The following is a 27,061-nucleotide window of genomic DNA, read 5'->3' as shown; positions in this document are numbered from 1 at the left end:
CCATTTCTCCTTCTCCCAAATCCAGTCAGCTGATGTTCTGAAAGAGCTGCAAAATCTGAACCCCTATAAATCAGCCGGGCTAGACAATCTGGACCTTTTCTTTCTAAAAAATTATCTGCCGAAATTGTTGCAACCCCTATTACTAGCCTGTTCAACCTCTTTTGTGTCGTCTGAGATGCCCAAAGATTGGAAAGCAGCTGCGGTCATCCCCCTCTTCAAAGGGGGGGACACTCTTGACCCAAACTGCTACGGACCTATATCTATCCTACCCTGCCTTTCTAAGGTCTTCGAAAGCCAAGTCAACAAACAGATTACCGACCATTTCGAATCACAACGCCCCTTCTCCGCTATGCAATCTGGTTTCAGAGCTGGTCATGGGTGCACCTCAGCCATGCCCAAGGTCCTAAACAATATCTTAACCGCCATCGATAAGAAACAATACTGTGCAGCCGTATTCATCGACCTGGCCAAGGCTTTCGACTCTGTCAATCACCACATCCTCATCGGCAGACTCGATAGCCTTGGTTTCTCAAATGATTGCCTCGCCTGGTTCACAAACTACTTCTCTGATAGAGTTCAGTGTGTTAAATCGGAGGGCCTGTTGCCCGGGGCTCTGGCAGTCTCTATGGGGGTGCCAGAGGGTTCAAATCTTGGGCCAACTCTCTTCTCTGTATACATCAATGATGTCGTTCTTGCTGCTGGTGAGTCTCTGATCCACCTCTAAGCAAATGACATGCTGTATACTTCTGGCCCTTCTTTGGACACTGTGTTAACAACCCTCCAGATGAGCTTCAATGCCATACAACTCTCCTTCCGTGGCCTCCAACTGTTCTTAAATACAAGTAAAACCAAATGCATGCTCTTCAACCGATCGCTGCCTGCACCTGCCCGCCTTTCCAGCATCACTACTCTGGACGGTTCTGACTTCGAATATGTGGACAACTATAAATACCTAGGTGTCTGGTTAGACTGTAAACTCTCCTTCCAGACTCACATTAAACATCTCCAATCCAAAGTTAAATCTAGAATTGTCTTCCTATTTCGCAACAAAGCATCCTTCACGCATGCTGCCAAACATACCATCGTAAAACCACTAGGCTACCCTGCCGCCTCATCTTGGCCAGGTCGCAATTGCAAATGAGAACTCGTTCTCAATTTGCCTACCTGGTTAAATAAAGGTGAATTAAAAATAAATCTAATTAATTCATATCAGATAATCAGACACTTCCTTTGGCTTAGATAAAGAACCACAGAAACACCAACACGGAGACAAAGAAAGCAAATATTCCCACCTCTCTCATCTCACACCATCCGCAAAAGCCAGGGAATTTGCCTTATAGGTTTGAGGAATTAGCCTATCATGTTCATCATATAATAAATAAGACATGGATTTTATAAATAGCCTAGCGCCTGTCAAAGACCCAACGAGGGGCGCACACCTACAACTAAGCTGAGCCCCCCCCCCAGCTAACCTGACATTGACAGAGACCTTAGGGGAGGGGTTAACTAACATAATGGTACTGAAATAACAGGTCAGCATATACAATCCAGGGGTGTCAAACTCAATTCCTTGAGGGCTACAGCACCTTCAGAAAGTATTCACGTCACTCGACTTTTTCCACATTTTGTTTTGTTACAGCCTGAATTTAAATTGACTTAAATACCCCACAATGTCAAAGTGGAATTATGTTTTTCAAAATTAATAAAAAAATGATAATGTCTTAAGTCAATAAGTATTGCACCACTTTGTTCTGGCAAGCCTGAATAAGTGCAGGAATAATAATGTCCTTAGCGACGCACATAATAAGTTGCATGGACTCACTCTTTGTGCAACATGATTTTTTAATGACTACCTCATCTCTGTATCCCACACATACAGATAATTGTACGGTCCCTCAGGCGAGCAGTGGATTTCAAACACAGATTCAACCACAAAGACCAGGGAGGTTTTCCAACGCCTCACAAAGAATGGCACCTAATTGGTAGATGGGTTAAAAAAAAGAATAATAATCTTGAAAGCAGACATTGAATATCCCTTTGAGCATGGTGAAGTTATTAATTACACTTTCAATGTTGTACCAATACACCCAGTTACCACAAAGATACAGGCATCCTTCCCAAATCAGTTGCCGGAGAGGATTTCAGGGATTTCACCATGAGGTCAATGGTGACTTTCAAACAGTTTGAGTTGAACGGCTGTGATAGAAGAAAACTGACGATGGATCAACGACATTGTAGTTAGTCCACAATACGAACCTAAATGGGAGTGAAAAGAAAGAAGCCTGTACAGAATAACAAATATTCCAAAACATGCGTCCTGTTTGCAGTTAGGCATATGAGGGTGCAGTCAGATACCCAGTGGGTTGGGCGATTCGTTTCTCATCAATCATTTTGAAAAAAATGTATACCTAACTGGAAATCAACCAATTCCCCATCGTTAACACAATGGAAAGGTCAAATGCTTTATTATCTAAATGTTGAAAGTGCACGTGGGCAACAGAGAGAAACAACATGGTGCAGTTTGAGGCCATGTGGCAGAGAGTGTTACTGGCACTGGAGATGGTGCTGTGATCAGGTGGTTCTGGGCAGAGTTGATGTTGTGGATGTTTGTGTGCATCTGTATGTTGTCGTTTGTATGTTTTGTATTGTTACTTTTTTCTTAAAAACACACACGTAATACTGCGGGGCGGCAGGGTAGCTTAGTGGTTAGAGCGTTGGACTAGTAATCGGAAGGTTGCAAGTTCAAACCCCCGAGCTGACAAGGTACAAATCTGTCGTTCTGCCCCTGAACAGGCAGTTAACCCACTGTTCCTAGGCCGTCATTGAAAATAAGAATTTGTTCTTAACTGACTTGCCTAGTTAAATAAAGGTAAATAAATAAAAACTGCAAAAAAAAACATTTCACAACAATTAGATTTTTGGCCTGAATACAAAGCATGATGTTTGGGGCAAATCCAATACAACACATTACTGAGTACCACTCTCCATATTTTCAAGCATAGTGGTGGCTGCGTCATGTTATGGGTATGCTTGTAATCGTTAAGAACGGCAGAGTTTTTCAGGATAAAAAATAAATAGATGGAGCTAAGCACAGGACAAATCCTACCTGGCTCAGACTGCTTTCCACCAGACAATGGGAACACAAGGCCACATCTACAACAGAGTTGCTTACCAAGATGACAGTGAATGTTTGTCTAGGAATGATCAATAATCAACTTGACAGAGCTTGAATAATTTTGAAAAGAATAACAGATAAATATTGTAGAATCCAGGTGTGCAAAGCTCTTGGACTTACCAAGAAAGACTCAGCTGTAATCGCTGTGTATTGTCTCAGGAGTGTGAATACTAATGTAAATGTATTTCATTTTCAATACATTTGAAAACAATTCTAAAAACATATTTTCCCTTTGTAATTAAAGGGTATTGTGTGTAGATGTGTGAGAATGTTTTGATCCATTTTGAATTCAGGCTGTAACACAACAAAATGTGGAATAAGTCAAGGGGTATGAATACTTTTTGAAGGCACTGTGTGTTTTGTGTCTAATGAAGACCTAGACAACCAGGTGAGGGGTTCCTAACTAATCAATTACCTTAAATGTATCGATCAAGTACAAGGGAGGTGGGAAACCTCGCAAACACACGACCCTCCCGCAATTGAGTTTGACACCTTGCCGATCTACTCAATCCTGACGGTGCTATCTTTTACCACTAACTGTGACGTGTCAGCTCGACGTCAGGTTTTAGGCTAATGAATAAATGAATAAATTAGCCTAACAGTGTAATGCGGTGGTCTGTCGAGAATGAGACGAAAACCTGCTCTCTAAACATCCTTGTGAGCTGGCTTCACATTCTGGGAATAGTGGTAATATCTGATGCTACTCTTCCCCCTCTCTGTTCTTGGCCGAGATAATAGAATGGGGCCATCTGAGAGCAAGCTGCGGGCCCATTTCCGGCTAGCGGACAGGAAAAGGAAGAGCCAGGCACATGGTGTTCTAGCACCCCTCCACCCCATTGTGGGTACGAGGCCCAGCATCTGGAGCAGGGACACACTTGAAAAACACACACACAATACACACATTGAACACAACACCACACACAGAATGACCACCACACTACACACACAGTGAACACCACACACACAATGACCACACACACACACACACACACACACACACACACATAAATACACACAGGGAGAGAATGAACACCACACTACACACAGAATGAACACCACACACACACACACACACACACACAGAGAGAATGAACACCACACACACACACACACACAGAGAGAGAATGAACACCACACACACAAACTGGTATTACACAGTAAAAACAGAAAAGCCCAAATGAGGGAGAAAGGTCACGGGGCATTGAGTTCACACTCCCGGTCTCACGCAGCAAACCCAAATACTTTGGGAACATCAAGTCCCTCTCCATGCAAATGGACTCAAAATAAGGAAATCGGGCCGAAATCAAAACTGGAAGAGAGAGCTACGCTGGCCTATAAAATCTGGCGCCTGCAGGATGTTTGAGAGAACATCATTTGGCCTGATAAGCTGAGCACCAATAGAGGAGTTTGGACACACTATCATAATGACTAGCGCAACTCATTTCCTCACACACGCAATTCAGTTCAATAGCCAGTTGTAGTTGGAACTACTGGCTGGTTTATAATGTACAGTTATAGTTACAGTAATCTACTTGGGAGGGGTGACGTGTCTGGCCTGCTTTACTTTGGGAATTTTCCATTGAAAGATATGGATACAGAAGAGAGCCGGTTAAGCTGAAGTGTCACATAGCCCCCGCGATCACAAGACTGTTGACCTAACCATAGCACCACGCCACTGCTGAGACGTAGCAACCAGGAACAAAATGAACAGGAGAAAGAAATAGGTTTACAACGCCAGCAGATTATTTAGGGCAAGGCGCTCTAAACAACACGACTGTGCTGCTGACAATTACACCAACGGAATGTGGACAAGAGGACTTTTCAAGTTTCATATACAAACGACGACTGTCATCATGAAATTCCTTCCAGGCTTTATATAACAGCGGATGACCGTGGAGAGCTCACGAGAGTCGAATATGAAAAACAAAAAATGTCAATCTGGATATCGAAGACGGATTACAAATTATGTTTAAAAAAGATACAATAGAACAAGGAGGTTAACACAAACTAAATGAAACAGACTGGTTTTGTGGATTTAGCCTGGCCTAGACTGATATCATGTGGGATACACGTCACATATCAGTTTGCAAACAACGCAAAGAAATATACACTACCGTTCAAAAGTTCTGGGTCATTTAGAAATGTCCTTGTTTTCCAGGAAAACATACATGAAATGAGTTGCAAAATGAATAGAAATATAGTCAAGACGTTGACAAGGTTATAAATAATTATTTTTAATTGAAATAATAATTGTGTCCTTCAAACTTTGCTTTTGTCAAATAATCCTCCATTTGTAGCAATTACAGCCTTGCAGACCTTTGGCATTCTAGTTGTCAATTAGTTGAGGTAATCTGAAGAGATTTCACCCCATGCTTCCTGAAGCACCTTCTACAAGTTGGATTGGCTTGATGGGCACTTCTTGCATACATACGGTCAAGCTGCTCCCACAACAGCTCAATAGGGTTGAGATCCAGTGACTGTGCTGGCCACTCCATTATAGACAGAATACCAGCTCAATAGGGTTGAGATCCGGTGACTGTGCTGACCACTCCATTATAGACAGAATACCAGCTCAATAGGGTTGAGATCCGGTGACTGTGCTGGCCACTCCATTATAGACAGAATACCAGCTCAATAGGGTTGAGATCCGGTGACTGTGCTGACCACTCCATTATAGACAGAATACCAGCTCAATAGGGTTGAGATCCGGTGACTGTGCTGACCACTCCATTATAGACAGAATACCAGCTCAATGGGGTTGAGATCCGGTGACTGTGCTGGCCACTCCATTATAGACAGAATACCAGCTCAATAGGGTTGAGATCCGGTGACTGTGCTGACCACTCCATTATAGACAGAATACCAGCTCAATAGGGTTGAGATCCGGTGACTGTGCTGACCACTCCATTATAGACAGAATACCAGCTCAATAGGGTTGAGAACCGGTGACTGTGCTGACCACTCCATTATAGACAGAATACCAGCTCAATAGGGTTGAGATCCGGTGACTGTGCTGACCACTCCATTATAGACAGAATACCAGCTCAATGGGGTTGAGATCCGGTGACTGTGCTGACCACTCCATTATAGACAGAATACCAGCTCAATAGGGTTGAGATCCGGTGGCTGTGTTGGCCACTCCATTATAGACAGAATACCAGCTCAATAGGGTTGAGATCCGGTGACTGTGCTGACCACTCCATTATAGACAGAATACCAGCTCAATAGGGTTGAGATCCGGTGACTGTGCTGACCACTCCATTATAGACAGAATACCAGCTCAATAGGGTTGAGATCCGGTGACTGTGCTGACCACTCCATTATAGACAGAATACCAGCTCAATAGGGTTGAGATCCGGTGACTGTGCTGACCACTCCATTATAGACAGAATACCAGCTCAATAGGGTTGAGATCCGGTGACTGTGCTGACCACTCCATTATAGACAGAATACCAGCTCAATAGGGTTGAGATCCGGTGACTGTGCTGACCACTCCATTATAGACAGAATACCAGCTCAATAGGGTTGAGATCCGGTAACTGTGCTGACCACTCCATTATAGACAGAATACCAGCTCAATAGGGTTGAGATCCGGTGACTGTGCTGACCACTCCATTATAGACAGAATACCAGCTCAATAGGGTTGAGATCCGGTGGCTGTGTTGGCCACTCCATTATAGACAGAATACCAGCTCAATAGGGTTGAGATCCGGTGACTGTGCTGACCACTCCATTATAGACAGAATACCAGCTCAATAGGGTTGAGATCCGGTGACTGTGCTGACCACTCCATTATAGACAGAATACCAGCTCAATGGGGTTGAGATCCGGTGACTGTGCTGACCACTCCATTATAGACAGAATACCAGCTCAATAGGGTTGAGATCCGGTGACTGTGCTGACCACTCCATTATAGACAGAATACCAGCTCAATAGGGTTGAGATCCGGTGACTCTGCTGGCCACTCCATTATAGACATACCATCTGACTGCTTCTTCCCTAAATAGTTGTTGCATAGTTTGGAGCTGTGCTTTGGGTTATTGTTTTGTTGGAGGAGGAAATTGGCTCCAATTAAGTGCCATCCACAGGGTATGGCATGGTGTTGCAAAATGGAGTGATGACTTTCCTTCAAGATCCCTTTTACCCTGTACAAATCTCCCACTTTACCACCACCCCTAGACCATCACATTGCCTCCACCATGCTTGACAGATGGCGTCAAGCACTCCCGAGGCCAGCATCCCAGAGTCGCCTCTTCTCTGTTGACGTTGAGACTGCTGTTTTTCAGGTACTATTTAATGAAGCTGCCAGTTGAGGACTTGTGAAGCGTCTGTTTCTCAAACTAGACACACTAATGTACTTGTCCTCTTGCTCAGTTGTGCACCGGGGCCTCCAACTCCTCATTCTATTCTGGTTAGGGCCAGTTTGCGCTGTTCTGTGAAGGGAGTAGTACACAGCATTGTATGAGATCTTCAGTTTCTTGGCAATTTCTCGCATGGAATAGCCTTAACTTCTCTGAACAAGAATAGACTGACGAGTTTCAGAAGAAAAGTCTTTGTTTCTGGCCCTTTTGAGCCTGTATTCGAATCCACAAGTGCTGATGCACCAGATACTCAACTAGTCTAAAGAAGGCCGGTTAAATTGCTTCTTTAATTAGCACAACAGTTTTCAGGGTTATCTAATTATCAATTAGCCTTTTAAAATGACACTTGGATTAGCTAACACAACGTGCCATTGGAACACAGGAGTGATATGTTGCTGATAATGGGCCTCTGTACGCCTACGTAGATATTCCATTAAAAATCAGCGGTTTCCAGCTACAATTGTAATTTACAACATTAACAATGTCGACACTGTATTTCTGATCAATGTTATTTTAATGGACAAAAACAAGTAAATTTCTAAGTGAGCCCAAACTTTTGAACGGTTGTGTATATATATAATTGAGTTAATAAAGCCGCATGCAAACAGGCAGCTCCAAAATGCAGGCGTTTCAGCCTAGCTCAGTGTTTTCTGTGGTTGTGGGGCAGGCTAGCTGAAAATAGGAGCATTGCACCATGATTGGCTCAACATTGCACCGTGATTGGCCAGGGACACTACGTCACCCACCTTTAAGGGTAGACATCAAGAATTTGAGCCCTTTGGGTTCTGCTATAGACTTAGATTATTAGTGCCCATCCAAGAAGGCTCAAGGTCATTGGCCACAGATAAAATTACATCAAATCACATTTATCTACAGTAGCTTTGATTGGACTGATCATGTCAACATCTACCTTTCAAAGTCTTAGCGAGCAGTCATCATCAGTTGTCATCAAGTCGACAATCTACTGGCAAATCCTTTTAAATCCTTGTCAAATTAAGAGAAATAACGAGGATAAATTACAAATAAAACATATCGGTGCTCATTGGCCATGAAGAATACCCAACAAGTTGGAAATCGCAAATTCAACAATGAGTCGTTTGGAAGGAATATGCAAGCGTTGCAAAGAAACCACTAACATTAGCCTGCTATTCAATGGAATGGCTGTGATCTTCTTTTCCAAGAGTTCCCACCATAAATTCAGAGAATGCCAGACTTTGATGATTGAAGTTTGATGACAAAATTTGCCAACAAAGGACCGCTGTGCCACCTTCACAAGGTGAGTCCAAAAATGTATTGTATGCTGCTGCATAAAGGATGTAATATGCCAGGGAGATATGTTACTGTAGCTAAGAAAGTAATACTAAGTGTATGTTGTGTAGTAAGCCGTAAGTAGCCCATGTGCCTCATCCTAATCATTTGGTCTATTTTCACCAACGCGGTATTGTAAACACATACGTGGCCTGGCGTGTACTTGTTTGGCTACTGTATTGTACAGCTTTGACAGTGCTACTGATAGTAGGTGGTAGAGGTCGACCGATTATGTTTTTTTTTTTTTTCAACGCCGATACCGATTATATCGGCCGATTCTTTTTATTTATTTATTTGTAATAATGACAACAATACTGAATGAACACTTCTATTTTAACTTAATATAATACATCAATAAAATCAATTTAGCCTCAAATAAATAATGAAACAAGTTCAATTTGGTTTAAATAATGCAAAAACAAAGTGTTGGAGAAGAAAGCAAAAGTGCAATATGTGCCATGTAAAAAAGCTAAAGTTTATGTTCCTTGCTCAGGAAATAAGAACATATGAAAGCTGGTGGTTCCTTTTAACATGATTCTTCAATATCCCCAGGCAAGAAGTTTTAGGTTGTAGTTATTATAGGAATTATAGGACTATTTCTCTCTATACCATTTGTATTTCATATACCTTTGACTATTGGATGTTCTTATAGGCACTTTAGTATTGCCAATGTAACAGTATAGCTTCCGTCCACCTCCTCGCCCCTAAAAGGGCTCGAACTAGGAACACATCGAAAATAGCCACCCTCGAAGCATCGTTATCCATCGCTCCACAAATTCCACGGCCCTTGCAGAGCAAGGGGAACAACTACTTCAAGGTCTCAGAGCGAGTGCCGTCCCCGATTGAAACACTATTAGCGCGCACCCCGCTAACTAGCTGGTTACACCAGCCTAATCTCGGGAGTTGATAGGCTTGAAGTCATAAACAGGTCAATGCTTGAAGCACACGAAAGTGCTTTTTGAATGAATGCTTAAGAGCCTGCTGCTGCCTACCACTGCTCAGTCAGACTGCTCTATCAAATCATAGACTTATTTATAACATAATAACACACAGAAATATGAGCCTTAGGTCATTAATATGGTCAAATCCGGAAACTATAATTTCGAGAAAAAAATAATTTATTCCTTCAGTGAAATGCGGAACCGTTACGTATTTTATCTAACGGGTGGCATCCCTATGTCTAAATATTGCTGTTACATTGTACAACCTTCAATGTTGTCATAATTATGTACAATTCTGGCAAATTAATTACGGTCTTTGTTAGGAATAAATGGTCTTCACACAGTTCGCCAAGGCGGCCCAAACTGCTGCATCTACCCTGACTGCTTGCACGGAAAGCAAGAGAAGTGACACAATTTCCCTAGTTATAAGAAAGTCGTGTTAGCAGGCAATATTAACTAAATATGCAGGTTTAAAAATATATGCTTGTGTATTGATTTTAAAGAAAGGCATTGATGTTTATAGTTAGGTACATTGGTGCAACGACGGTGCTTTTTTCGCAAATGTGCTTGTTAAATCATCACCCGTTTGGAGAAGTAGGCTGTGATTCGATGAGAAATTAACAGGCACCGCATCAATTATAAGCAACGCAGGACACGCTAGATAAACTACTAATATCATCAACCATGTGTAGTTAACTAGTGATTATGTTAAGGTTGATTGTTTTTTATAAGATAAGTTTAATGCCAGCAACTTACCTTGGCTTCTTGTTGCACTCGCATAACAGGTAGTCAGCCTTGTGGAGGGCAGGTGGTTAGAGCGTTGGACTAGAAAGCGGAAGGTTGCAGGATCGAATCCCCGAGCTGACAAGGTAAAAATCTGTCGTTCTGCCCCTGAACAAGGCAGTTAACCTCCCCACCTAGGTCGTCATTGAAAATAAGAATGTGTTCTTAACTGACTTGCTTAGCTAAATAAAGGTTCAAATTTAAAGACGGCCACAATCGGTGTTACCGATTGTTATGAAAAATCGGCCCTAATTAAATCGGCCAGTCCGAATAATCAGTCGGCCTCTAGTAGGTGGTTGTGCTTGGCTTGCACATGCAAATTCAGCACACACAATATTCTATAATAGAAGTGTCGGGACTCTGCGGTCGGGACTCTGCGGTCGGGATAGCTTTATGTAGATCCCTAACAGTTTGTGGGCATTGTTTGTCACCGTTACAGTGCAATTAATGTATTGTTTGGTGGCTTTGCTGGAATGCATCCAACATTTTTTTCTTGCCCCACCAAGATTTACATGCTAAAAATCGCCACTGGAGATACCAATAAGTAGGGTAACAGCAATGTTCAGCAGTACTGTATCATTTTAATCATTTTAGTCAATAAGATTCTTGCTACGTAAGCTTAACTTTCTGAACATTCGAGACGTGTAGTCCACTTGTCATTCCAATCTCCTTGCATTAGCGTAGCCTCTTCTGTAGCCTGTCAACTATGTGTCTGTCTATCCCTGTTATCTCCTCTCTGCACAGACCATACAAACGCTCCACACCGCGTGGCCGCGGTCACCCTAATCTGGTGGTCCCAGCGCGCACGACCCACGTGGAGTTCCAGGTCTCCGGTAGCCTCTGGAACTGCCGATCTGCGGCCAACAAGGCAGAGTTCATCTCAGCCTATGCCTCCCTCCAGTCCCTCGACTTCTTGGCACTGACGGAAACATGGATCACCACAGATAACACTGCTACTCCTACTGCTCTCTTCGTCCGCCCACGTGTTCTCGCACACCCCGAGAGCTTCTGGTCAGCGGGGTGGTGGCACCGGGATCCTCATCTCTCCCAAGTGGTCATTCTCTCTTTCTCCCCTTACCCATCTGTCTATCGCCTCCTTTGAATTTCATGCTGTCACAGTTACCAGCCCTTTCAAGCTTAACATCCTTATCATTTATCGCCCCCAGGTCCCCTCGGAGAGTTCATCAATGAGCTTGATGTCTTGATAAGCTCCTTTCCTGAGGACGGCTCACCTCTCACAGTTCTGGGCGACTTTAACCTCCCCACGTCTACCTTTGAATCATTCCTCTCTGCCTCCTTCTTTCCACTCCTTTCCTCTTTGACCTCACCCTCTCACCTTCCCCCCTACTCACAAGGCAGGCAATACGCTCGACCTCATCTTTACTAGATGCTGTTCTTCCACTAACCTCATTGCAACTCCCCTCCAAGTCTCCGACCACTACCTTGTATCCTTTTCCCTCTCGCTCTCATCCAACACTTCCCACACTGCCCCTACTCGGATGGTATCGCGCCGTCCCAACCTTCGCTCTCTCTCCCCGCTACGCTCTCCTCTTCCCTCCTATCATCTCTTCCCTCTGCTCAAACCTTCTCCAACCTATCTCCTGATTCTGCCTCCTCAACCCTCCTCTCTTCCCTTTCTGCATCCTTTGACTCTCTATGTCCCCTATCTTCCAGGCCGGCTCGGTCCCCCTCCCGCTCCGTGGCTCGACGACTCATTGCGAGCTCACAGAACAGGGCTCCGGGCAGCCGAGCGGAAATGGAGGAAAACTCGCCTCCCCTGCGGACCTGGCATCCTTTCGCTCCCTCCTCTCTACATTTTCCTCCTCTGTCTCTGCTGCTAAAGCCACTTTCTACCACTCTAAATTCCAAGCATCTGCCTCTAACCCTAGGAAGCTCTTTGCCACCTTCTCCTCCCTCCTGAATCCTCCTCCCCCTCCCCCCTCCTCCCTCTCTGCACATGACTTCGTCAACCATTTTGAAAAGAAGGTCGACGACATCCGATCCTCGTTTGCTAAGTCAAACGACACCGCTGGTTCTGCTCACACTGCCCTACCCTGTGCTCTGACCTCTTTCTCCCCTCTCTCTCCAGATGAAATCTCGCGTCTTGTGACGGCCGGCCGCCCAACAACCTGCCCGCTCGACCCTATCCCCTCCTCTCTTCTCCAGACCATTTCCGGAGACCTTCTCCCTTACCTCACCTCGCTCATCAACTCATCCCTGACCGCTGGCTACGTCCCTTCCGTCTTCAAGAGAGCGAGAGTTGCACCCCTTCTGAAAAAACCTACACTCGATCCCTCCGATGTCAACAACTACAGACCAGTATCCCTTCTTTCTTTTCTCTCCAAAACTCTTGAACGTGCCGTCCTTGGCCAGCTCTCCCGCTATCTCTCTCAGAATGACCTTCTTGATCCAAATCAGTCAGGTTTCAAGACTAGTCATTCAACTGAGACTGCTCTTCTCTGTATCACGGAGGCGCTCCGCACTGCTAAAGCTAACTCTCTCTCCTCTGCTCTCATCCTTCTAGACCTATCGGCTGCCTTCGATACTGTGAACCATCAGATCCTCCTCTCCACCCTCTCCGAGTTGGGCATCTCCGGCGCGGCCCACGCTTGGATTGCGTCCTATCTGACAGGTCGCTCCTACCAGGTGGCGTGGCGAGAATCTGTCTCCTCACCACGCGCTCTCACCACTGGTGTCCCCCAGGGCTCTGTTCTAGGCCCTCTCCTATTCTCGCTATACACCAAGTCACTTGGCTCTGTCATAACCTCACATGGTCTCTCCTATCATTGCTATGCAGACGACACACAATTAATCTTCTCCTTTCCCCTTCTGATGACCAGGTGGCGAATCGCATCTCTGCATGTCTGGCAGACATATCAGTGTGGATGACGGATCACCACCTCAAGCTGAACCTCGGCAAGACGGAGCTGCTCTTCCTCCCGGGGAAGGACTGCCCGTTCCATGATCTCGCCATCACGGTTGACAACTCCATTGTGTCCTCCTCCCAGAGCGCTAAGAACCTTGGCGTGATCCTGGACAACACCCTGTCGTTCTCAACTAACATCAAGGCGGTGGCCCGTTCCTGTAGGTTCATGCTCTACAACATCCGCAGAGTACGACCCTGCCTCACACAGGAAGCGGCGCAGGTCCTAATCCAGGCACTTGTCATCTCCCGTCTGGATTACTGCAACTCGCTGTTGGCTGGGCTCCCTGCCTGTGCCATTAAACCCCTACAACTCATCCAGAACGCCGCAGCCCGTCTGGTGTTCAACCTTCCCAAGTTCTCTCACGTCACCCCGCTCCTCCGCTCTCTCCACTGGCTTCCAGTTGAAGCTGCATCCGCTACAAGACCATGGTGCTTGCCTGGGAGCTGTGAGGGGAACGGCACCTCAGTACCTCCAGGCTCTGATCAGGCCCTACACCCAAACAATGGCACTGCGTTCATCCACCTCTGGCCTGCTCGCCTCCCTACCACTGAGGAAGTACAGTTCCCGCTCAGCCCAGTCAAAACTGTTCGCTGCTCTGGCTCCCCAATGGTGGAACACACTCCCTCACGACGCCAGGACAGCGGAGTCAATCACCACCTTCCGGAGACACCTGAAACCCCACCTCTTTAAGGAATACCTAGGATAGGATAAAGTAATCCTTCTCACCCCCCCTTAAAAGATTTAGATGCACTATTGTAAAGTGGCTGTTCCACTGGATGTCATAACGTGAATGCACCAATTTGTAAGTCGCTCTGGATAAGAGCGTCTGCTAAATGACTTAAATGTAATGTAAATGTAAACTGTGCACGTGGCACGTGCAGTAGCCCAAGACTGCCGCCCAGCACCTGGGCAGAAATATCAGCCCACAGAGAGAAGCATGAGTTTGAACTTCACTCAACTTTCTAGAGCAGTGGTCACCAACCGGTCGATCGCAAACATTTCCGTAAAAAAAATCCAACAATAAAGACTTGTGTTCCTGTTTGTTTTATTCGTCTCTGGCAGTTGACGGTAGGTGCATCCGATTCAGGTGCTCTGCGTGCCCGGGAGGTGAACTGTTGCTATTTTCAACCATTTAATGTCTCTGGAGGTACAAAACGCTACCTTCCCGGCGGGCCCAGAGAGCAAATCATGTGCACCATAGGCCTACCGCTGGCCAATCGGGTGGCTCAGATGGCTGTCTGCAGTGATGTGGCAGGTATAAAAGAAAGCTACAGCAAAGTTAAGACAGATTTCAAAACGTTTAAAACCGTGAAGAGAGACTGTCAACAACTACAGCAACGAGATGCTGTTTTTATGACCGAGTTCATGTTTAAGTTCTTACTCAGCACTGTCAACTCTTTGTATTCAACACTTTTATAAGCCATAAAATGAGTATTCTTCCCATTTCCACTCTGCACTACAACAAGACCTGCAGCAGTAATGAATAAGTAGTGTATCTATGGGCTTGTGTTGATGTTATTATTATCTTGGGTATTTTTTAATATCAAAGAATATTTCACTCTCTGTTCATAGGAGTAACAACGAACTTGTGCATGAGGCAGAAATAATGCAGTGCAACCCGAGTTTCGCCATCATATGGAAGACGGTGTTCCTTTTTGGTCAGTGTCAGTGGAGGACAGGTAGAGCGGAGGGATGTTGAGGCGGACCCTCAGTCTGCTGCTCTCCCCATCAGCTGAGACTGACCATCAGATGCGGGCACCATCAGCCCGATAAAATAAAAAGCATATTATTTAAATGTACGCTCACTCAGCTGTGCTTCACAAGTAATAATACAACGGAGCTATAACCTGTGTGATCATATAACCTACCTCAAAATTTGAAAAAAAAAAAATGTCCAGAACAACAATGCATTGGCAGGGCAATTCAAGCAAAGCCAATATGAGGTGATAATGTATTGGACCTATAGCTTACTGCACAAACCTCATTGCTACAGTGGGTAGAATGGCGCCAGAGAGGATGGCTGACGTTTTACGTGCTCCTAACCAACTGTTATTTTGTTCGTTTTTTTCCGCGTTGTTTAACTTACATTTTATCATCGAAGTGGCTGTAGTGGAGCGGGTCGAGAGTTAAGTTCCACATCATCAACAAACTATGATGGTCCAAACACACCAAGACAGTTGTGAAGAGGGCACAACAACACATTTTTAACACTTCAGAAGACTGAAAAGATTTGGCATTGGTCCCCAGATCCTCAAAATGTTTTACAGCTGCACCAGAGAGCATCCTGACCGGTTGCATCACCGCCTGGTATGGCAACTGCTCGGCATATGACCGTAAGGCGCTACAGAGGGTAGTGCGTACGGCCCAGTACATCACTGGGGCCAAGCTTCCTGCCATCAAGGACCTATATAATAGGCAGTGTCAGAGGAAAGCCAAAAAAATGTCAAAGACGCCAATCACCCAAGTCATAGACTGTTCTCTCTGCTACCGCACGGCAAGTGGTGCCGGAGAGCTAAGTCTAGGTCCAAAAGGCTCCTTAACAGCTTCTACCACCAAGCCATAAGACTGCTGAACAATTAATCAAGTGGCCACCGGACTATTTACATTGACTGACCCCCACGCTCGCTGTTTATTATCTATGCATAGACACTTCACCCCTACCTACGTGTACAAATGACCTCGACTAACCTGTCCCCTTGCACATCGACTCGGTAACCCCTGTATATAGCCTTGTTATTGTTATTTTGTGTTTTAATACATTTTAGGTTAAGGCTGTAATGCAACAAAATGTGGAAAAGGTCAAAGGGTCTGAATAAATACAATTGTATTGCATTGACACGGACTACTCAGCCCGTACTCTACACAGATCTGTGCGGCATAAACAATCAGAGCTGCAGTAGCCCTATATGCAAATAGACCCTTGCCATATATGGATCTGTGCCACTTACATTGAACTGGACTGTGCTTACAGCATGGGCGGTCATGAGTAGATGCGCTTGTTTTGAGATGAAAGCGAGAGCTGCATGTAGCCACGTGTGCACATTTTGTTCATACCCTTTGCTAGTTTCTCTTTAATAATGGAATGGGAATAATAATGCCTTTTATTTTGGAGTGGAGTGGATTCTTGCATCAAACACCTCCTTGTCTGAAGGACAAGCAGATAAACAGGTTCATGTCAAGCCCTGCATGTTTTTAGTTGTTTTTTATTCAAAAGTCCCATGGAATGAAGGCCTACATTGAACGTCACACATTGGCTGCAACTGTAGGCTGAATGATAGCTGTTCTATTTCCATGTTAAAATGTTATGGGATGTATTTTCTCCATTGTTTTTGATGGCAGGCCTACGTTATGATCAAATAGCCACAGTCACCAACATGGCCACTGTTAAAACTAACTTAAGGCAAGTACAGCCTCAGTGTTCACAGAACACGCACGCTGGAAGTTGCACAGAATTTTCAATGTTCAAGTTTGCGCTCGGCAGACTAGTGCTGAAAGACATTTGAAGGAACATTGGCTAACAGGTGAGAGCGTTTTAAAAAGACAGCCGTGAACATTCCATCTCAGCTGTCTGCAATGAGAAGTTATTTAATCTTTACTGCAGTCAGTCAGTGAGGCCCAAAGCCGCATGGGCTCAGGAGCAATGCTGACCGACAGAGACCAGCACTGTGTCCTCATCTGAGAGGAGACCAAGACTCCCCTTCCCCCTACACACATAAACATATATTTATTTATTTAACCTTTATTTAACTAGGCAAGTCAGTGAAGAACAAATTCTTATTTACAATGACGGCCTACACCAGCCAAACCCGGACGACGCTGGGCCAATTGTGTGCCGGCCTATGGGACTCCCAATCACGGCTGGTTGTGATACAGCCTGGATATTCAGTGGGGCAAAAAAGTATTTAGTCAGCGACCAATTGTGCAAGTTCTCCCATTTAAAAAGATGAGAGGCCTGTAATTCTCATCATAGGTACACTTCAACTATGACAGACAAAGTGAGGGGGGAAAAAAACAATCCAGAAAATCACATTGTAGGATTTTTAATGAATTTATTTGCAAATTATGGTGGAAAATAAGTATTTGGTCACCTACAAACAAGCAAGATTTCTGGCTTTCACAGACCTGTAACTTCTTCTTTAAGAGGCTCCTCTGTCCCACACTCGTTACCTGTATTAATGGCACCTGTTTGAACTTGTTATCAGTATAAAAGACACCTGTCCACAACCTCAAACAGTCACACTCCAAACTCCACTATGGCCAAGACCAAAGAGCTGTCAAAGGACACCAGAAACAAAATTGTAGACCTGCACCAGGCTGGGAAGACTGAATCTGCAATAGGTAAGCAGCTTGGTTTGAGGAAATCAACTGTGGGAGCAATTATTAGGAAATGGAAGACATACAAGACCACTGATAATCTCCCTCGATCTGGGGCTCCACGCAAGATGTCACCACGTGGGGTCAAAATGATCACAAGAACGGTGTGCAAAAATCCCAGAACCACACGGGGGGACCTAGTGAATGACCTGCAGAGAGCTGGGACCAAAGTAACAAAGCCTACCATCAGCAAGGGCATTGAAGATGAAACGTGGCTGGGTCTTTCAGCATGACAATGATCCCAAACACATCGCCCGGGCATTGAAGGAGTGGCTTCGTAAGAAGCATTTCAAGGTCCTGAAGTGGCCTAGCCAGTCTCCAGATCTCAACCCCATAGAAAATCTTTGGAGGGAGTTGAAAGTCCGAGTTGCCCAGCAACAGCCCCAAAACATCACTGCTCTAGAGGAGATCTGCATGGAGGAATGGGCCAAAATACCAGCAACAGTGTGTGAAAACCTTGTGAAGACTGCCAACAAAGGGTATATAAAAAAGTATTGAGGTAAACTTTTGTTATTGACCAAATACTTATTTTCCACCATCATTTGCAAATAAATTAATTAAAAATCCTACAATGTGATTTTCTGGATTTTTTTTCTCATTTTGTCTGTCATAGTTGAAGTGTACCTATGATGAAAATTACAGGCCTCATCTTTTTAAGTGGGAGAACTTGCACAATTGGTGGCTGACTAAATACTTTTTTGCCCCACTGTATACACAGACACACAGAGACATTCAAAACACACATTCATACAAACATAGCCTACACACACACACACACACACACACACACACACACACACACACACACACACACACACACACACACACACAGTGATTCTTAACATTTGACAATCAGGATGAGTGGGATTGAGGACAGGGTTGGTTTGGGTACACAGAGTGCTACCAAGCGTGTGTATGCGAGTGACTGTGCTGCATGCGAGTGACCGTGTTGCATGCTCGTACTTGTATTCTGCTGTGTGAGAGCAAGAGATGATCAGTTTGACATTGTTCTAGTTTGGGGGGGGGAAATTATCATATTTGCCAATACTGACATCAAAAACATTCACATTTCCGGCTAAAGGTCAGTTGAAATGGCGTTATCACAACCACTTAACAAGAACTGGTTAAGCTATAAACCGGTTATAATAACTTTATTATTTCGATCAGCTTTTCCCGCTGGGTTCCCTGTTGTAGAGGGTTTCCCTTCTATTCAGGTGTGCCATAAGCATCACATGATCACACAAATAAGCCTGCATCATTTATTCAACCCATGTTGTTCGTTGGCTCTGCTTGATCCTTTCAACGGCAACACGACGCAGCGCTGCATGCAGGAGGTCCTCACCCCGCTGCTCAACGTTCTGTCATCATCATGAAGACTGGGCCACCACACAGGGTGAAAGTTCAATTGATCTCCAGACTCGGTGCAAGGTTACCAGTAACGAGAGTCTCAGACTTTAACCTGGGGGGGGGAACCAGTGTGGCGGCTGTGGCCTCGTTGTATCGACACGTGCTAGTTACCAACAAGCGGTCACCCTGCCCTTCAACCGCACAGGGGAGCCACAGGCTTTACGCACACCTCCAGGGAGAGAAAGACTGTTCTGTGTGTGCCACGCATGTGGGTGACTCAGCTCATAAGGTCCAAGTTCAGATATTCCTGCATGCGTCCGTCTGAACTGTAGAGCGTGTGTGTGTGCCAAAGTAACAGCCTACTCATATACATGCGCATCAGGAGTGCAGGTGCTATTTTAACTGTGAATAGGTCTCATTCATCAATGAGGCAGCCAATACCCTAAATGGACAAACTCAGTCTTTCTAAAAAAAAATCAAAGCAAGCGAGCAGATAAGTAAAGAGGCGTAAAACACTAACAGACACAACCCAGAGGATAATCTGGATCAAAAAATGGGTAGTTCCAGTTCTGGATGCTGATTGGCTGAGTCCCAGTTGTGGGTATAATCATGATAGCCTATTCACGATATACCAGTCTCTAGTTCCTTATTGCTTCAATGGCCACGGTCACATTGGCCAAAACCTCAATCTGATTAAACCACCCACTTAAACCTCCATCAGAAAATATGGAACACCTCCATTTAAAAATGAGAAGAGTTTTTCTATAGACAGAGTTTGCATTGGATCTTGAGATCAACCAATGAGTGTGGTACCCTGGTGGCGGCTGAGCTCCATACATGGAGAGGGATCATGACGAGCATCAAGTCTCTGTTGTCCTCCATCTCTATGGATACCAACAAGATTCCAATGGAATTACCTTTCCCGGGGAGCGTGACGTTGATAGCACACTAACGTTAAGTGACTCTAATGTGTACGTCAACGTTGCCAACTGACTCGAGGGGGTGCCGGACTGGCACATGCGGACTATGGGGCTATTAGTCAAGAGGCTAAATATAGCTGATGAGACAGTGTTGTACCGCATGGACCCAGACCATACAGCCAGTAAGACCTGAATGTAGGTGAAAGTCACCATTAAGGGGACTCCTACTAGGAACCTTTCTTTGGTAAAAGGGGGTAAGTTTGGACAATGCTATTGACTCAGTGACTATCAAAAAAGAAAAACCTAATGTTTAATTAAATAGCTGAAGGAATAGTCTACTGCTGGGGTACTTAAGGACTATTTGAGAACGTCCGGTCATACAAACTTCCTAGGTGGCAAAGATCGGGATGATTATTGTCAATTATCGGCGTAATAACAAACCCACACCTTGCAACCCCAAATTGTTCATAGCGCATTTGATAGAGGAAAGACAATTGTGCAGTTTTAAAGCTAACTTCCCACTAATTTCTACACATTTTGCATGGGTCAGGGATTTTTGCTGATTTAAGCTAATTTCCTGCAATTCTACACATTTTCCCATGTCGGGGGTCGAAGGCCGACGTATTTCTATTTACTTTGACCCTGTTCTGGGTCCGGGTCGCCAGTTGAGTATGGCCGGTCTACTGTATATGTGTGAGAATGTTTTTTCACTATAATCTAGCTAGCCTACTACCAACGAGCCTAGTCAGATATGAAGTCACTATAAATGAGTAGTATGAAATTGCCTGTCAAAAACTACTGGTTTTTGGATTTTTAAAAATGACAAATTAGACCTAGGCCAGATTCCACTAGAGCTAGTACTGAACGCACACCAACAAGAACTATGGGACATGAAGGTAGGTAAAGCAGCAACACCACCTTTATTCATAAAAATTAAATCACAGTGTGACACGTGCGTTAGGCCCGTTATCTAACGTTGCCTGGACATCGTGGCTACTGCTCCTCCTCCTCCTCAATGCAAATCTAAACTGAGGAGGAGGCAGTAGGGGAGGAAGTCTGGATAGACACAGTGTAACGTGAGGAGACGGTGCGACGCACCGCAGACAAGCCAGAGCACGCCGGCTGTCATCTTTAACCATACCTGTCTGACTGTAGTGGAGCCAAGAGGAGGTGCCAAGTCTTCTGATAAGGAGGGGGAGGGAGGGAGCTAGGCAGTTGGCAGACATATTTAGGTTTATAAACACTTATTTATTTTTTTATTCAGGGGTGTGTGTGTTTTGTTGTTGACCTCGTCCCGAGCGTGTCAGGTCTGGCCTAGCGGCTCTTGGAGTGTCCCTCTTCCAGAGCTGTGATGCCTTGCTTAGTCTAACACCCCGGCTCAACAATCCCCTTCTCCTTGGCTGATGTTGCAGACCGGAGCACTGAGCTTGAGCTCCGGTCTTTCACACCACTGATTAGGCATGACTAATACTGGCGGAGAAGGTGTGCAGTTAGAAGACTAGTCCAAATACGCTGAAATGGCTCACTTCTACGTAGGCTAACTGACTGCTAGGGAGGGTGTTGTGTCAATGTTTGTGAGCAACATAAATGCTGAATTGTTTGAATTCAGTAGAAATTAGTTGATGTAGCTAGAAGAGGCTCAGGATGTCAGCAGCTCTTCGGTTGCATAACATGCTCTTGTTTGGACTTTGAATTTCATAAACATGACCAGAAATATCAGCATTTGTAACCTTGAGTTGGTGAGAAGGCAGCACCAATGCACTGGTTTCATGTGCTTGGGCATCTATTTTCAAAAACATTAGCTAGTCCCATTTAAATTGTACAAAGAACAAAGGTGAACCTGAAGCATGTTGGCTGTCAAATGTCAAAAATATATCATGCTTCATAAGATGCAATGGGAGGGGTAAAAAACAGGGGACAAAACATGTTTTGGGTGGTGGTACATTCAATGACAAAGCCAAAACAATAATATTTGGACGAGCTACTTCCTCTAAACCTTACATGCAAACCACACTGCCAATGTTGCATGCACGAGCGTAGCAAAATAAATGTACACATACACGTTACTCAATCATTTCATCCACACCATTCTTGCGCATCTGCGTTGCCAAGTGCTAAAATATAACTTGGTTATTTTTTAGACACTCCACAAGCTGCAAGTCTCCCCCTCCTTATCGGATATGAGGAAAATACAAACCCACGTGGATGCTTGAAAGACAAACAAGGAGAGATTAATTAAAGATAACAGGGTTTCCCTTTAAATCTGTGGATTAACTGTTGTAGTAGAAAAACACCTGATTTTATATGACTCCGGGTCAAAATTCTACAAAGAACCACATGCATGTCAGGTAAAATAACAACCCAATGTTCATCACCCAGGAAGAACTAGCTAGCTAGCATTTTCAAATTGCACTAATGCAATCCACTCTACCAATCCAGCAGAATGCAAAATATCAGGGCCTGTGTGGAGTCCCCCTGCGCAAAAGTATCACTCAACAAAAAAACTTGCCCTAATAATCAAGAGATTGTAGTTTTTAGTGGTCAGTGTTTTATCAATGAATTGTTATGTAACTTTAAGGCACTAATATGTGGTTCCCTACAAATACATTTTCACAAGTTCTGTAGATTAGTTAAAGCTGCTTAGGCTATAGCCTAATATGGTTTTGAACATGTTCCATGTCACCATGTGAGTTAATCTATCAGAACAGTCAGCCTCCATCACACAACGCACATAGACGTAGTGACGTTTTCTGTCTTATACACACTTTACAATCGTGATTCCCTTACAGGTAGCCTTCTGTTTATCCCTCTCTAATGACTCTGGCCTCAGTTCGATCCCATGAGCGTGTTGCAGATCCACAGTCTTATTAGCAGGAGTTGGTCACAGGTTTAGTGGCACTGGCACAGGTTTAAAAGCATGGCCAGAGTGGGTAGGCTATCGTTTGCCCTGCTCTACTCCTTGGTCGTTATTGAGAGAAAAAAATAAAACCGCTTCACAATAAGACACCTGGGGGGAAAAAACTGAATGGTAATTTGTGTAAAGGCAAAACGTGGATTTTTTCAAAAGTAGCCTACTGTTCATGCTAAGGTCTCTCAACAATAAGGATGAATGAGATGTAGGTAAAAAAAAAAATTGGGACTACTATGATTGTTTTTTTTGTTTCAATATTGAAGAAAAAAAAGATCTGTAGTCTCCAGTGCCTATCTGCCAGCAATGCATCTGCCTACAGACGCCCACACTATGCAACAGCATACGCACACTCAAAGGGTTATCAATAAGCTATGACATATCTGAGGCAGCCCATAGCCCCTGCCTATACCCAAATGAAAATGCCACATAACCTGGCACAAACTAAAATACCAGTTCTTGAAAACACCCCCTTATATTAAATGAATACACCATGAGAGAATGTTAAACATTCAAACTCTTTCAGTGAGAAAATACATTGTTAAGTCAACACATTTTTAGGGATGAGATCTGGCCAGACAGCAATACGTTAACAGCCTGTCAACCCAGCTTGTTTTTTCAGTTAGTTACCTAGTCAACGATTGCCAAAGGAACATTCACTCCAAAATCTAACATATATATATATATATATATATATATGCTTGCTAATGATACGTAAAAACTACCGATGACATAGATAACACGATTCTTGTGATCCTACCTAGCTAATACATAATGCCAAAAATAGCTGGTCAGCTAGCTAGCTGATTGCAAACCACAAATAGAACAAATGTAACGTTAGTTAACTACCGCAGCCAAATAGCAAACGTTACCCTCGAAGTCCCCCTCTCCTCTTTCATCCCAGCGGTACCCTTCTCTCCGTCGACAAGTGACCCCCGCTGTCCTTGTTACATTAGAACTGATTGTATCATGGTAAAAACTCGTCGGAAAAAACTACAAGGCGAATGGTTGCTTATGATGCCCCATGTTTACACCCCCGCACTGAGCACTGCGACCAAAAGCGGACAAGACGTTGTAACGTTACTCGCTCCCGAGCCCGAAGGCCCAATCTTCAGCCTAGATGAGAGTGACAGCGATAACACAGTCAAATGAGTACAAATCGTTGACAACCTATAATTGATCCCGTTCAAAAACCTTTTATTAATCATCGTACCTTTGCTTTGGTGATGATGTGTGTTGCCAATTTAACAACGGCGAAATTCCCCTTCCCGATGGTCCGCTCGATTTCGTAGTAGCCCACTCGGGCTGGGGGGGGCCTGCTGGCCGAGGGGTGGCCGGGGTTGGTGATGCACCCCGCAGCCGGGGTAGGTCGATTGGAGTGGCTGATCCCAGAGGATGGCTGTGCTCGGTTCTGGGCGCCCATGCCTGCGTGGGCCGGTCGGGTAGAGTGCGTAATCCCGGCCGCAGCGGACCCAGCTGCACCTCCGCTTGACACGGCCGCCATCTTCTCGCCTCTCTGCGGGAACAACAACCAGCCTTGCGCAGCGCGCATCGCGGGCACGCCCCCGCCCTGCGTCATATTACGTAGACAGCCCCTTCGCAGCGCCCTCTCTAGGTTGTAACTATAGCAACTATCAGCGTAACAATGACTTCATCCACGGAAACGGTTGCCTTGGCAACAGAACTGCGCATTATAGCGCTAGCGCAAGTCTGTGTGTGTTTCTTAACCGAGAACTGCCATGCAGTTTCACATGTCTGTTAAGTGTACATCACATGGTTGGATGGATTCAACATCTCTGGTTCAACTCATTCTAAATACTTTATTGCCTGCAAAATGTCACGCATCACCTCGTTCAGACGTTCCATCTGAAAAAAGTACAGTTATTATATTCTGGTCTATTCCATTCTATTCTGTTATTTTACAACTGGCGACCTATACCTACAAACACACACACACACATCCCATTGGAAGTTATTTTTGAATCTGCATTGTTGGGAAGGGCTTGTAACACAAACATTTCACTATAAATTCTACACCTTTGTGTTCGGCCCATGTGACAAATACAATTTGATTTGATGTCATGTCTCATCCATCATCTACAGCAGTATTATCAAATATATTGTGAGGTGTCCAATCCCGCTTGAGTAAAATAATCAAGGGAATTCATTCAATTTACTTTAAAATGACCAAAATGTATAGAAATGATTCACCAACAGTACCAGACCAAGGTTTGGACACACCAACTCATTCAAGGGTTTTTCTTAATTTGTACTATTTTCTACATTGTAGAATAACAGTGAAGACGTCAAAACTATGAAATAACACATGGAATCATGTAGTAACCAAAAAAAGTGTTGAACAAATCTAAATTTATTTTATATTTGAGATTCTTCAAAGTAGCCACCCTTTGCCTTGATGACAGCTTTGTACACTCTTGGCATTCTCTCAACCAGCTTCACCTAGAATGCTTTTCCAACAATCTTGATGGAGTTCCCACCTATGCTGAGCACGTGTTGTCTAATTTTCCTTCACTCTGCGTTGCAACTCATCTCAACCATCTCAATTTGGTTGAGGTTGGGTGATTGTGGGGGCCAGGTCATCTGATGCAGCACTCCATTACTCTCCTTCTTGGTCAAATAGCCCTTTCACAGCCTGGAGGTGTGTTGGGTTATTGTCCTGTTGAAAAATAAATGACAGTCCCACTAAGTGCAAACCAGATGCGATGGCGTATCGTTGCAGAATGCTGTGGTAGCCATGCTGGTTAAGTGTGCCTTGAATTTTAAATAAATCGCCAACAGTGTCACCAGCAAAGTACCCCCACACCATCACACCTCCTCCATGCTTCACGGTGGGAACCACACATGCAGAGATCATCCGTTCACCTATTCTGCGTCCCACAAAGACACAGTGGACTTTTCAGACCAAAGGACAGATTTCCAATGGTCTAATGTCCATTGCTCGTGTTTCTTGGCCCAAGCAAGTCTCTTCTTATTATTGGTGTTATTTTGTAGTGGTTTCTTTGCAGCAAATCAACCATGAAGGCCTGATTCATGCAGTCTATTCTAAACAGTTGATGTTGAGATGTGTCTGTTACTTGAACTCTGTGAAGTATTTATTTTGACTTTTTGAGGCTGGTAACTCTAATGAACTTATCCTCTGCAGCAGAGTTAACTCTGGGTCTTCCTTTCCTGTGGCGGTCCTCATTAGAGTCAGTTTCATCATAGCGCTTGAAGGTTTTTGTGACTTCATTTGAAGAAACGTTAAAAGTTCTTGACATTTTCCACATTGACTGACCTTCATGTCTTAAAGTAATGATGCACTGTCGTTTCTCTTTGCTTATTTCAGCTGTTCTGGACATAACATTTACATTTACATTTAAGTCATTTAGCAGACGCTCTTATCCAGAGCGACATACAAATTGGTGCATTCACCTTATGACATCTTATGACATAACACCTTATGACATAATATGGACATTGTCTTTTACCACAAAGGGCTATCTTCTGTATACCACCCCTACCTTGTCACAGCACAACTGATTGGCTCAAACGCATAAGAAGGAAAGAAATTCCACAAATGAACTTTTAACAACGCAGACCTGTTAATTGAAATGTATTCCAGGTGACTACCTCATTTTTTTTTTTTCACCTTTATTTAACCAGGTAGGCTAGTTGAGAACAAGTTCTCATTTGCAACTGCGACCTGGCCAAGATAAAGCATAGCAGTGTGAACAGACAACACAGAGTTACACATGGAGTAAACAATTAACAAGTCAATAACACAGTAGAAAAAAAGGGGAGTCTATATACAATGTGTGCAAAAGGCATGAGGAGGCAGGCAAATAATTACAATATTGCAGATTAACACTGGAGTGATAAATGATCATGTACAGGTAGAGATATTGGTGTGCAAAAGAGCAGAAAAGTAAATCAATAAAAACTGTGGGGATGAGGTAGGTGAAAATGGGTGGGCTATTTACCAATAGGTTATGTACAGCTGCAGCGATCGGTTAGCTG

At 44.3% G+C, this 27,061-nt stretch overlaps 1 protein-coding gene across 1 annotated transcript in view; it reads right to left on the bottom strand.

Moving 5' to 3' along the window:
* The window catches only part of LOC118396358 (serine/threonine-protein kinase SIK3 homolog), a 50,381-nt gene extending 25,742 nt beyond the window's left edge, over positions 1 to 24,639 (bottom strand). Inside the window, 1 exon segment of the mRNA XM_052524259.1 lies at positions 24,258 to 24,639. Coding sequence (XP_052380219.1) covers positions 24,258 to 24,623 — 366 coding nt within the window. The 5' untranslated portion in view covers positions 24,624 to 24,639.
* Between the last annotated feature and the right edge of the window lie 2,422 nt (positions 24,640 to 27,061).

The sequence above is a fragment of the Oncorhynchus keta genome, chromosome 1, assembly GCF_023373465.1.
Source record: "Oncorhynchus keta strain PuntledgeMale-10-30-2019 chromosome 1, Oket_V2, whole genome shotgun sequence".
NCBI lineage: Eukaryota > Metazoa > Chordata > Actinopteri > Salmoniformes > Salmonidae > Oncorhynchus > Oncorhynchus keta.
The sequence above is the reverse complement of the archived record's forward strand: the minus strand, read 5'-3'. Positions and strand labels throughout refer to the sequence as shown.